Source organism: Muntiacus reevesi, chromosome 13, assembly GCF_963930625.1.
Source record: "Muntiacus reevesi chromosome 13, mMunRee1.1, whole genome shotgun sequence".
Taxonomy (NCBI): Eukaryota; Metazoa; Chordata; class Mammalia; order Artiodactyla; family Cervidae; genus Muntiacus; species Muntiacus reevesi.
The window spans coordinates 3528291-3540796 of record NC_089261.1 but is presented as its reverse complement, the minus strand read 5'-3'; the positions used below and the strand labels follow the sequence as shown (position 1 = coordinate 3540796).

Below are 12506 nucleotides of genomic sequence, written 5' to 3'. Positions count from 1 at the left end.
TACTATACTGTGATTTGGATAATCAGGTCTATTGGTGGCCATTTGGGTGATTTCTACTTTTTTTTTTTTTTTTTAGCATATAATGCATGGTGTCATGGGTGTATTTTTTTCTCTTGGTTCAGATCCTTGGAATATATTCCAAAGAATAGTTGGCAGATTGATTGTTTTCTAGAAAGCTGCCAGCCTTGAATAGATGAGCCTATTTCTCCTCTGCAAGCCCTGCACTGGATTTTGTCATCTGTGTTTGTCACTGTGTGGTTCTGAGCTGGAACCACCTCAGAGGCTTTGGCAGGGCCTGGAGGTACTGGAGGTGGAAAAGAGGCCACCCAGACTCTTTACCCAGGGAAGCAGCAGCAGCATCCAGCTAAGAACTGGGAGCGTTTCTCTCCACGAGGTCTGAAGTCTCCATGTGTGCCCACGAACCCTGTTTCTAAAAGGCTTTTATAATCCCAAGGGTCAGGGAGCTGGCAAGGGCCAGCTTACACAAGGGTGTAAGAAGGCGCTGAGATAGAGGGCCTTGTATTTCCGGCCTCCCCTTGGGGGCTCCATGCGGTACCCACCTTCTGCTGCTGATTCTAACAAGGAAGCTCACACAAACTCATCCTTGTTTGCCATATGGGAAATTGGGGTGCTAACTAGGATGTTGTGGGCTGGGGTTTTTTTGTTGTTGTTTTTAATTGAAATGTAGTTGATTTACAATGCTGTGCAACTCTGCTGTACATCAAAATGACTCAGTTATACACAAACATACATTATTTTCTTTATGTTCTTCTTCATTATGGCTTATTACAGGATATTTAATATAGTTTCCTGTGGCTGTACCTAGCTGTTGATCCATTCTACATGTAGTAGTTTGCATCTGCTAACGCCAGACTCCCAGTCCATTCCTCTCCCTCCCGTTTCCCTTTAGCTGTGTTTTGAGCTCTTGGGGTATTAAGGAGTTCAAGAGGCCTGTGTGGACTCAGACTCATAGACTGAGAAAGTGGAGAGTTGGTTGCCAGGGTCCCAGGGGAAGGTGGGCAGGGTGCGGAGGGTTGCTAGTTGGTGGACGTAAAATTTCAGTCCTTGTGAGATGAGTAAGGTCTCTAGAGACCTGGTGCATGACACTGTCCCAAGTTTAAGAATACTGAATTGTACACTTAAAAATTTGTTAAGGTGGTAGATCTCAAGTTAAGTGTTCTTACCACAATAAAATAAAATTCAGACCAACCAAGCGGAAGTCACCCTGGGACCTGGAGTGGAGACCATGGAGTTAGGCTTGTTGCAGGTCAGGTCATCTTCCCCAAAGCCTTGTGGCTGCACACGGGGCATGTTTCCCGCTGGGACCCAGCTCGAAAGTCTTCCTGGCCCCTGGCCCCCGGCCCCCAGGCTCAGGGACACTATTTTCCTGGGGGCATGTTGGTCACTTTATGAAGGAAAGATCCCTGAGCAGAGAGGCTTCTGGTCCTGTGACTTCGGGGGGATTCAGCTCGGCCAGGTGTTTAAAGGGGTTGATGATGCCACCACAGCTGCTCAGAGGAGGGCTGTCGGGAGGACAGCGGGCAGAAGACCGAGGAGCCACAGGAGATGAGGCGTCCGAGGGTCTTGCTAGGGACTCAGAGGCTGAAGCGTGGAGTATATCTGCTTCTCGTTGCTCCGTTGTATGAAGATTTGAAAAATAATGTTCACTTACTTGACTGAAGAAGCTAACTACCCCCCTGTGTTAAATCAGTGATTCTCAGCAAGGGATATTCTGCTCATTGGGGGTGCATGTGGCCGTGTCTGCAGATACCATTGGTTTCCACAACCAGGCGATGCCACTAGCATGTAGTGAGTAGGGACTGGGAGGCTGCCCACATCCCGCAGTGCCCAGGACCGCCCCCATTACAGAGAATTATCCTTACCAGAGTAGGTCTCATGCCCCGAAGTGGGGAAGCCCTGCTTCACCAAAGTGCAGGCGATCTCTGACCGACCCAGGGGGTCGGACCCGCTCTGCCACAGCAGCTCTCATTTCTAGATTATTAAACTCCAGCTCTAAAGTTCCAGCCTCGTAACTTTCCCAGACGTCCTCCCTTGACTCCTCTTCCTGCCCTGATGGATCCGTGACTTACTTTTCAATCCTGAATTCTGCCCCTCTGTGCTATTCGTGCCAGAATCAGCTGCTCCCCTCTCTTCTCCCTACCTGGCCCCCCCACCCCCTCGGGGAGCCTCGGGGAGGCTCCCGGCCTGAGCCTTTCTTCTGCTCTCAGGACGTTGATTTGCTTCGATGTGTAACTCTGCCTGGCCTGCCCTTGCCGTAACCTCACTGGACTCACGGCTGCAGCTCACAATCAGCAGAAAATGAAAAGTGTCGGCTGCGACTCCCATTTGCATGGTGGGATCGGATAAGCACTGCGTTGTCTAACAGCCTCTGTTTCTCTCTCTTTCTCCCTCCCCCTCCCTTTCTCTCTCCCTCCCTTTCCTGGCAATTTGATCACCTGTCACACCACCCTCCTCCCCCCCATTCCCCACCCACATCCCACACCTGCCTGGTGACCTCACTACCTTCCTCCCTGTTCACACGAGGCAGTTCTGACGCTGTCTGCTCCCCCTGTAGTGCCAGGCTTCTGTTGCACAGTTGGTGTGGACTGGAAGTCACTCACGACTCCCGCGTGCCTCCCCCTCACCACGGACTACTTCCCCGACCGCCAGGGCCTACAGAACGACTACACGGAGGGCTGCTACGATCTCCTCCCAGAGGCTGACATCGACAGGTCGGTGACAGAGAGAAGGTGCCTGGCTTTTGCTTCTCCCAAGACTGGTTTGCAAATCCTCAGTTTCACGCACCACCATGGAAAGGCTCACGGGGATGGAGCTGAGGACTGGGGACTCTGTCACTGTGCCCCTGGCATATCCTGTGAACGCCGTCTGTCTTTTTAGGAGGGACGAGGAGGGTGTGCAGATGACGGCCCAGCAGGTGTTTGAAGAGTTCATCTGCCAGCGGCTCATGCAGGGTTACCAGATCATTGTTCAGCCCCGTGCACAGAAGCCCAGCCCTGTCGGCCCACCGCCACTCAGCAGCAGCCCGCTCTACAGCCGGGGTGAGGTGCCACTGCGGACCCTGAGTTTTCTTCTGTACTCAATTTGTACGAACAAGTTCTTAAGATAGTAGGGAATACATGCTCTTAAAATCATTGTTTTTCAACACACATTTTTTTTTTGATCTAGTACTTTCATATTAGGTACATAGATTCATACATTTATGTATACTAATATATAACATAATATGTTTATGCAATGGCATATTTACACATATTCTCTGCTGTATTGTTTATGCATTTTTTTTCCCTTTTAAATTTTTACTTTATACAAGAATTAATGTCTCCTCTGGGTTCAGACTTATCTTAAAACTCTTTAATCAACTCTCCTTTTAAGGAAGAGGGTATGGCTAAGTTCAGGGTTGTTCCAGCCTGGCTTGAGCAGTACCTTGGGTCCCAGGCTGCTGAGCAGGGGCCGAACCATCAAACTACAGGGTGAATATTCCCATCCCAGAGGCCTGGGTTTATTTCTTGCACAGTGCCTGACACTGTAGGTCCTCTAATGTTACCTGAACCTGAAGTTTATGCTTGTTCTCCTCTCCTTCCCTATTCTGTCACTGCAGCTCACCGCAGCTCAGTGACTTGAAGCCAAGATGGGTCGTCCGTGAGTGGCCGAGGCTAGTGAGTATAGAGACTCAGTGGTGCTGGCTGAGTTTGAGCTGGGCTCTGGAGGTCTCCCTTGAAACAAGTCCAGCAGCGGGAATTACATTTTGGGGCCTGGAACTGGAGAGCAGCGGTCACCTCCTGGAGCCATCACTGAGCATCTCTTCGTCCCCTGCTTCCTCCTTATAGCTAATGAGCACCCCACCCTGCTCCCTAGACAGCCAGAACCAGACCTCAGGTCAGCTTTGGTTCCATTAAAGCTCCTCCAGTCAGAGGATCAAAGAAGCATGGACCTGTCAGCAGGGGCTTAGTGGTCCTTGCGTCCATGCCCCTTTGTTCACCATGAAGCTTTGGGCTCCTCTGGGTTTTTTCTAAAAGCCTCTTGTGGTATGTATCACCTGACACCTTCTTCTCATATTATAGACTCTACTAATAATAACCTTTCTGAGTGCTAGGATAACTTCAGCTTCATCTTATTATCTTCCATTATGGAAGCCACTGTGCCTGGTATAGGACAGCGTGGGTCTATGAATTTATGATGTGTTCATTCATTAATTCATTCATTATGTCATGCATTATTTCACACATTCATTATTTCACTCACTAATTTTATTCATTAATTCCTTATTTCACTAATTCATTTGTTCATCAGTTCACTCATTCATTCATTAGTTCACCCATTTTATTATGTCACTCATTCAATCACTCATTATTTCATTCATTCATTCAGTCCCTCATTCATTAGTATTTTTGAAGCTCCTGCTCTATAGGACAAAATAACATTAGTCAAATTATGAAATATAATTCCATGTTATGATAAAGACCATGAAGGAAAAATCAAAATGCTCGTCCGAGATTATTTAATATGGGACTGGTTTGGTCTGGAGAGTCAGGAGCGGCTTCTTTGAGGAGGTAATGTTTGAGCTGCGCCCTGAAACAAATGCAGGAGTTTTTAGTGTGAGGGGAGAGGAGTGGAGGGCAGAGCATACTAGGCAGCAGGATTAGTGTGTGTGCAAAGGCCCTGTGGCTGGAGACCTTGTGAGATTTTCTTGGCACCTGAAAGATGAGTGTGGGGAGGACCATGAATAAGCCAGCAACATGGCCAGAGACATCAGGAGACCCAGGCTGCACAGACCATGTGAAGGATTTTGTTCTTATCCTAAACACGGTGGTATGAATTCCCCTTTCATGTTAGTGATCCCATCCAGGCTGCCTTTTCTCTAAACAGGCACTTTATCCAGTGCTACTGACAATACAAAGATGAACAAGATTTGGGCCCTGGCCTCCTGGAACATTTACTTTGTCATGGAGTGAGACAGACACATACAAGGAGCTATATCCAGGGTAGAATTCACCATTGATGGAGTCTGATAGCTTTCTGAAGAAGGTGGCACTTGATGGTGACCTTAAACAATCTTTAGGAATTTGAAGGTGGCCCAGGAAGAGAAGGCAGAAGAAGCAACAGGAGCAGATGTTTGGAGAAGGAAATTTGATCAATTAAATAAGTGGTTCCTTTTTTTTTGGCTGCACTGCATGTGAGATCTTAGTTCTCTGACCAGGAATCGAACCCATGTCCCCTGCAGTGGAAGCACAGAGTCTTAACCACCGACCTGCCAGGGCAGTCCCCAGTAAGCGGTCCTTTAAGCCTGAAACATGGTGTAGCAGAGTGGGCGTCACGGGCTGGGTGGGCCGCCCCAGGGGTGAGGGTCTCAGATGCAAGGTGACAGCTTCTGCCTGAGAGGGGTGGGGTTCCATCTCAGTCAGTTAACATCCGCCTCAGAGCTTCCCTTCACAGGGGACGCGGCATCAGGTGGTTCAGCCTCGAGTGTATCATCCAGACGCTGTCAGTACCCCCGATTCCAGCCCCCTGCTGGCTGGTTCAGTAACAGAAAAATCTTCCACCTTCAGGACTTTTTTTTTTTTAACCAAGAGTATTTCTTTTCCACGAAATCGCCAAACTGAAAGTGTTGCCTCTTTTGTCTCTCCTTTTTTGAATCTATGTGGAAGAGAAGCAGTTGCCTTTTAAAGGAAGGACCCTCAACCAGATGGAGGAAATTCTTTTTTTCCTTATTAGGCCTTGTGTCCCGAAACCGCCCAGAGAAGGAAGACCAGTACTGGCTGAGCATGGGCAGAACCTTCCACAAAGTCACACTGAAAGACAAGATGATCACAGTGACCCGGTACCTTCCCAAGTGAGTCCTGGGTGTTTAACGTTTTCAGCTTCTGTCCTAGATCATGTCCGCCTACCAAGTGATGTTTATAACACATACTGTCCACATACTGAATTACATGTATATTCAAACCGGGGAGATTGAGTGAGTAGTTGTTGTTTTGGAGTTACTATTTTGTTTCCCAGGGTTTTCTTTTGTTTTTGTTTTTAATTTTTATTTATTTATTTTTGGCCCCACTGGGTCTTCATTGCTTTTCAGGGGCTGGTTGAAGCCAGCAGGGGCTGGGCTGGTGTCTTGGCTAGTTGCTGCGTGTAGGCTTCTCATTGCAGTGACTTCTTTTGCTCCATAGCACAGGCTCTAGGTGCTTGGGCTCCAGGACTTGGGGCGCATGGGCCTAGCTGCTCCGCTGCGTGTAGAATCTTCCTGAACCAGGGATCTAACCAGTGTCCCGTGCACTGGCAGGCAGATTCCTATCCAGTGTACCACCAGGAAAGTCTGCTTTCCAGGGTTGTGTTTTATGGTTGTAGCTCACCTATTTCTGAAAGGGATTTGATTCAGCTTACAATGTTTAGCATTAGTCTTAACACTCCAATTAAAAACAAAGAATATGATAGAAGAATAAGGTGGTTTTGGTTCAGTCACTCAGTTGTGTCCAACTCTTTACAACCCCATGGACTGCAGCACACCAGTCTTCCCTGTCCATCACCAACTCCCGGAGCTTACTCAAAGTCATGTCCATCAAGTCGGTGATGCCGTCCAACCATCTCATTCTCTGTCGTCCCCTTCTCCTCCTGCCTTCAGTCTTTGTCAGCATCAGGGTCTTTTCCAAGGAGTCAGTTCTTCGCATCAAGTGGCCAAAGTATTGGAGTTTCAGCTTCAACATCAATCCTTCCAATGAATATTCAGGACTGATTTCCTTTAGGATTAACTGGTTTGATCTACTTGCAGTCCAAGGGACTCTCAAGCGTCTTCTCCAACACCACAGTTCAAAACCATCAATTCTTCAGTGCTCAGCTTTCTTTATAGTCCAACTCTCACATCCATACATGACTACTGGGAAAACCATAACTTTGACTATACAGATCTTTGTCAGCAAAGTAATGTCTGCTTTTTAATATGCTATCTAGGTTGGTCTTTCTAGGTCAGCTTTTCTTCCAAGGAGCAAACTTCTTTTAATTTCATGGCTGCAGTCACCATCTGCAGTGATTTTGGAGCCCAAAAAAATAAAGTCTGTCACTGTTTCCATTGTTTCCCCATCTATTTGCTGTGAAGTGATGGGACTGGATGCTATGATCTTCATTTTCTGAATGTTGAGTTTTAAGCCAGTTTTTTCACTCTACTCTTTCTGTTTCATAAAGAGGCTCTTTAGCTCTTCTTCGCTTTCTGCCAAAAGGGTGGTGTCATCTGTGTATCTGAGGTTATTGATATTTCTCCCGGTGATCTTGATTCCAGCTTGTGCTTCATTCAGACCGGCATTTCACATGATGTACTCTGCATATAAGTTAAGTAAGCAGGGTGACAATATACAATCTCGACGTACTTCTTTCCCAATTTGGAACCAGTTCATTTTTTCATGTCCAGTTCTAACTGTTGCTTCTTGACCTGCATACAGATTTCTCAGGAGGCAGGTAAGGTGGTCTGGTATTCCCATCTCTTGAAGAATTTTCTACAGTTTGTTGTGATCTACACAGTTGAAGGCTTTGGCATAATCAGTACAGCAAAAGTAGATGTTTTTCTGGTTTAAAAACTGAGAAATCTCCATTACCAGTCCCCTGAGATGAGATGGTTACTGTGGTTGAATGCCAAGTGTATTGAGAAAGAAAAGGTACAGACGAGTTGGTGGGTATCGTTGTTTGGACCTTTGTTTTTCAGGTACCCGTACGAGTCTGCCCAGATCCACTACACCTACAGCCTCTGCCCCTCCCACTCCGATTCAGAGTTCGTCTCCTGTTGGGTGGAATTCTCCCACGAGCGACTGGAGGAGTACAAGTGGAATTACTTAGATCAGTACATCTGCTCTGCCGGCTCCGAGGACTTCAGGTCAGAGAGCCCGAGTTGGCTTCCCACCATCGTGGCCTGCCACATGTCTGTAATTTAATGCCTCTGTCCTTCCTCCTGATTGCAAAATGAGGACATTTTTAGGGGGAAAAAAAATGGAGGGAAAAACACATCTGGATTGGGTTAAAAACTCAGCGATGAGATGGATGGGGACGATTGCACAGCAGTGTGAACGTACTGAGTGCCACTGAAGGTGCCCTTAAAGATCATTATAATGGTAAATGTTGTTACATGTGTTTTGCCACATGAAACAACAAACAACAACAAAAACCTGGTAAAGATGTCCCTTTGGTGGGGTGTCAGTGCTCTTCACATTTTCCTGACTGCTTGTAACTTTTTTTTAAATTGAGGTGTAGTAGATTTATAATAGCACGTTAATTTCTGCTACACGGCAAAGTGGTTCAGTTATATATGTACTTTCTTTTTTTAATATTCTTTTCCATTATGGTTTATCCTGTGGAAGTGAAAGTGTAGTCACTCAGTTGCATCCGATCCGACTCTTTGCGACCCTTGGACTGTAGCCCACCAGGCTCCTAGAATAGTGGGAGTAGGTTGCCATTCCTTTCTCCAGGGGATCTTCCCGACCCAGGAATCGAACCTGGGTCGCCTGTATTGCAGACAGATTCTTTACCATCTGAGCCACCAGAGGAAACCCCCCCCACCATGGTTTATCCTGGGATCCTTAAAAATCTTTTTTCAGCTTTATTGAGGTATAATTGACAAAAGTAGTATATATGTAAGGTGTACAGTGTGATGGTTTCATGTAAATATACTTTTCTTTTTTTTTTAAATTGGAGTATAGTTGATTTATAGTGTTGTGTTAGTTTCAGGTGTCCAGCCAAGTGAATCAGTTAAACCTATGTCTACCCTTTTTTAGATTATTTTCTCATATAGATCATTACAGAGTATTGAGTGGAATTCCTTGTACTGGACAGTAGGTTCTTACTTGTTATCTACTTTATATACGGTGGTTTAGCCACTCAGCCATGTCTGACTCTTTGCAACCCCAAGGTCTGTAGCCTGTCAGGCTCCTCTGTCCATGGGATTTCCCAGTCAAGAATACTGGAGTGGGTTGCCATTTCCTTTTCCAGGGGATCTTCTTGGCCCAGGGATTGAACCCAGGCCTCCTGTGTGACAGGCAGATTCTTTACCAACTGAGCCACCAGGGAAGCCCTATTTTATATACAGTATTATGTATATGTCAATCCCAGTCTCCCAATTTGTTTCTCCCCACTCTCTCTCCTCCTTGGTAACCGGTTAAGTTTGTTTTCTACATCTGTGATTCAGTTTCTGTTTTGTAAATAAGTTCATCTGTACCATTCTTTCAGATTCCACATATAAGTGATAGCATATGATATTTGTCTCTCTGTGACTTACTCCACTCGGTATGATAATATCTAGGCCCATCCATGTCGCAGTAATGGCAGTATTTCCTTCTTTTTTATGACCACAGGCTACTGAATACATTCTCTGTGCTGTGCAGTGGGACCTTGTTGTTTATGCATTCTCTACATAAAAAGCTTTGTGATGTCTTGTTTTTAAGTTTTCATTTTTATGCGTGATTTATGGTTGTGATGATAAAATGCTGCCACGACCCAGGGCCTGGGTGCACACAAGCATTCCAGCGTCTCTGGGGTAAAAGGGAAAAGCAGCTTTGGAGGTCTTCCTTTGAGCCTGCGACCTCAGATGGGCACGTGCTCCCAGGCAGAAGGACCTTCACACCCCGCTCTTGAGGTGGGGGTTGGGAGCTGCTGAGATGGATGCACCTCGCCGGAGTTGCTTCTTTCACCGGCTTGGGCTCGCCTCCTCCGGCTTGGGCTCACCTCCAGCTTGGGCTCACCTCCGCCTCCTTTCCCACCGTATCCCTCTGCAGCTTAATCGAGTCCCTGAAGTTCTGGAGGACACGCTTCCTGCTGCTGCCGGCCTGCGTCACCGCCACCAAGCGCATCACGGAGGGAGAGGCCCACTGCGACATCTACGGGGACCGGCCGCGGGCGGACGAGGAGGAGTGGCAGCTCCTGGACGGCTTCATCCGCTTCGTGGAGGGCCTGAACCGCATCCGCCGGCGGCACCGCTCCGACCGCATGATGCGGGTGAGGCCCCGGGGCCCCTCGCGGGCTGCGCCCGGTCTGGGCTGCAGGGCCCGCCTCCTCTCGTGTCAGCGGCCTCTCGCGGCCCGTTCTTTACCGCACAGCCGCCCAGGGATTATCTTCAGTCCAGATGAAGTGGCTGGTGGTGGGGGAAGCGGGGGAAAGCGCCCCACCGGAGGACAAAGCCCTCCATGAGCTCCCCGCAGGGTTCCCAGCCTCAGGCCAGCTGCCTGCGTGCCCTGGTCCTGGATTGCTCAACAGCAGCCGCGTCACTCCTGTCACCTGTGGAGTTTCCCCGCACCTTCGGTGACTCACTCCCCAGTGAGGATGCTGAGGCTTGTAGGGGTGATGGGAGGATGTGTCTGAGGACACGCAGCTAACAAAGGGCTGATCTGGGGTGATTTGGCCCGCTGCAGGCCTGTGTGCCTCCGCACACAGGTCTCTGAATTTTATAAATGTATAGATTCATGTCACCACCATCCCCGCCACAGTCAGGACACAGAATAGTTCCATCACTCCAAGGAAAGCTCTCACAGCGCCCTTTAGAGTCACACTATCCCTCCACCTCTAACCCTGGTGGCCACTGGTCTGCTATCATCACTCTACGGTTGTCCTTTCCAAATATCTTATGAATGGAATCATACAGCACATAATCTTTCAAGGCTCTTCTTCCCCTCAGCATAAGGCCTTTGGGATTCATCTAGCTTGTTGCTTGGCTCCACAGTTCATTCCTTTCCATTGCTGAGCAGTGTTTCATCATCAGTCGTCGTTTTTACTTTTCGTTTTTAACCTCAAGTTCAGCTGCCTTCTGTACACAGCATCATTTCCAGGAGAGCTTGTGTAGTGGAAAGAACCTTGGCTTTGGAGTCAGTCAACTGGAGTTCCAATTCCTGCCACAGTGGGATTTGGGATACATTACTTCACTTTTCTGAGACTTAGTTTCTTTTTCCATAAAGTAGATGTAACATTATTTACTTCCTCAAGCTATGAGGAGAGTAAAATTAGATGATGTACGTAAACCGCCTCAGGGAGGCAGTTTGTTTTGAGTCTGCCAGCTATTTGGGACTTTTGGTTTGAGTAAAAAGCTGTTCCCTGGCATTTCCGGCTCCTGGACCTCATCCTCCCCGACTGTACTGATGGGTTCCCAGAACCTGAGGCACAGCGGACACAGTGGCATCTGATGGCCTGTTTCCTTCTCTCTGCTCTAGAAAGGGGCCGCCATGAAAGGCTTGCAGATGGCCGGGCCCATCCCCACGCACTCCCTCGAGTCGGCTGGCCCCCCGGTTGGGAAGAAGGGAACCTCAGCTCTGTCCGCCCTGCTGGAGATGGAGGCTAGTCAGAAGTAAGTGTCCAGTGGAGGGAGACACCTCCGCACCCCACAGGCCCAAGTGCAGTGAAATGTGGCTTCTGTCTGCCAAGGAGCCAGTAATTGACAAAAGACAGGCAGGTGAAAAGAAAGGTCAATACGTGGTAAGTGTCGAATGTCATGAAATAGGCCAGAATTTATAAACTTGTAGTCTAGAGCTTGATTTGAAGTACAGGTACAATTGGTTTGGTCCACAAAGTTTTTTGTTGTTGTTGTTGTTAGTGGGTTGATTTTTTGTTTGTCTTTATTTTTAATACTTTTCTATTTTTAATTCAGTTTTAGGTTCAAGGCAAAATTGAGTGGAAGGTACAGAGAGTTCCCATATGCACCCTTCCCCACATATTATCCATGTCCCTCACTGAGAGGCCCGTTTGGTACCATTGATGGACCCAAAGTGCACCGTTTATTTACATCAAGCTTCACTCTTGGTATTGCACACTCTGTGGGTGTGGTGGTGGTTTAGTCATAATTTGTGTTTGACTCTTTGCAATCCCATGGACTGTAGCCCACCAGGCTTCTCTGTCCGTGGGTGCAGATAAACTTATAATGACACATAGCCACCATTAAAGAGTAGTTTCTCTACCCAAAAAACACAGAATATTTGTAGAATATTTGAGTCAATTTTTTTTCATTTGAAGAGTTCATGTAAAAATCTTGACTTCCGGGGGCTGGTGGTCCAGTGGTTAAAACTGTGTGGTTCCACTGCAAGCAGCACGGATTCAGTCCCTGATTGGGAAACTAAGATAACACATGCTGCACAGCCAAAATAAATAAGTAAATAGTAAAAAAAAAAAAATCTTAATTTCTTAGTAAATTCCTGTATGAAAAAATAGATAACATATACATACATGATGCATGGCTATATGAAAAATATAGTTAATGTCATATAAAGTTATGTTACATATAATATGTAATATTTGCTTTGCTTGGGCTAGTGGAGACTCAGCACTGGGTCCCCATTCGAGCCTGGCCACGGAGTATGGGCTGGCACTTTAGGTGGACTTGAGCCCTGGTTTACTGGGGAGCCAGCGCATCCTATGTGCTTGGACCTGACTTGGTCCCTCAGTCCGCCCCTGACCAGCTTCTCTGGGCATTAGAGTGAACAGCAGGTGCTGTAGCCTCTCAGGATCCCAGAGGGATCACATCTTGCTTTGGGAGGTGG

General features: G+C 47.4%; 1 protein-coding gene across 5 annotated transcripts in view; it reads left to right on the top strand.

Moving 5' to 3' along the window:
• Positions 1–12506, top strand: part of DEPDC5 (DEP domain containing 5, GATOR1 subcomplex subunit) — a 71514-nt gene that overhangs the window by 32885 nt on the left and 26123 nt on the right. For 2 of the 5 annotated variants that reach the window (XM_065904563.1, XM_065904561.1), the window contains exons 26-31: positions 2576–2732; positions 2899–3059; positions 5734–5851; positions 7703–7870; positions 9762–9981; positions 11187–11320. In XM_065904563.1, coding sequence (XP_065760635.1) covers positions 2576–2732; positions 2899–3059; positions 5734–5851; positions 7703–7870; positions 9762–9981; positions 11187–11320 — 958 coding nt within the window. Of the gene's footprint in view, positions 1–2548; positions 2733–2898; positions 3060–5733; positions 5852–7702; positions 7871–9761; positions 9982–11186; positions 11321–12506 lie in introns of those variants that run through there. The other 3 variants (XM_065904562.1, XM_065904565.1, XM_065904564.1) reach the window with 3 other exon arrangements.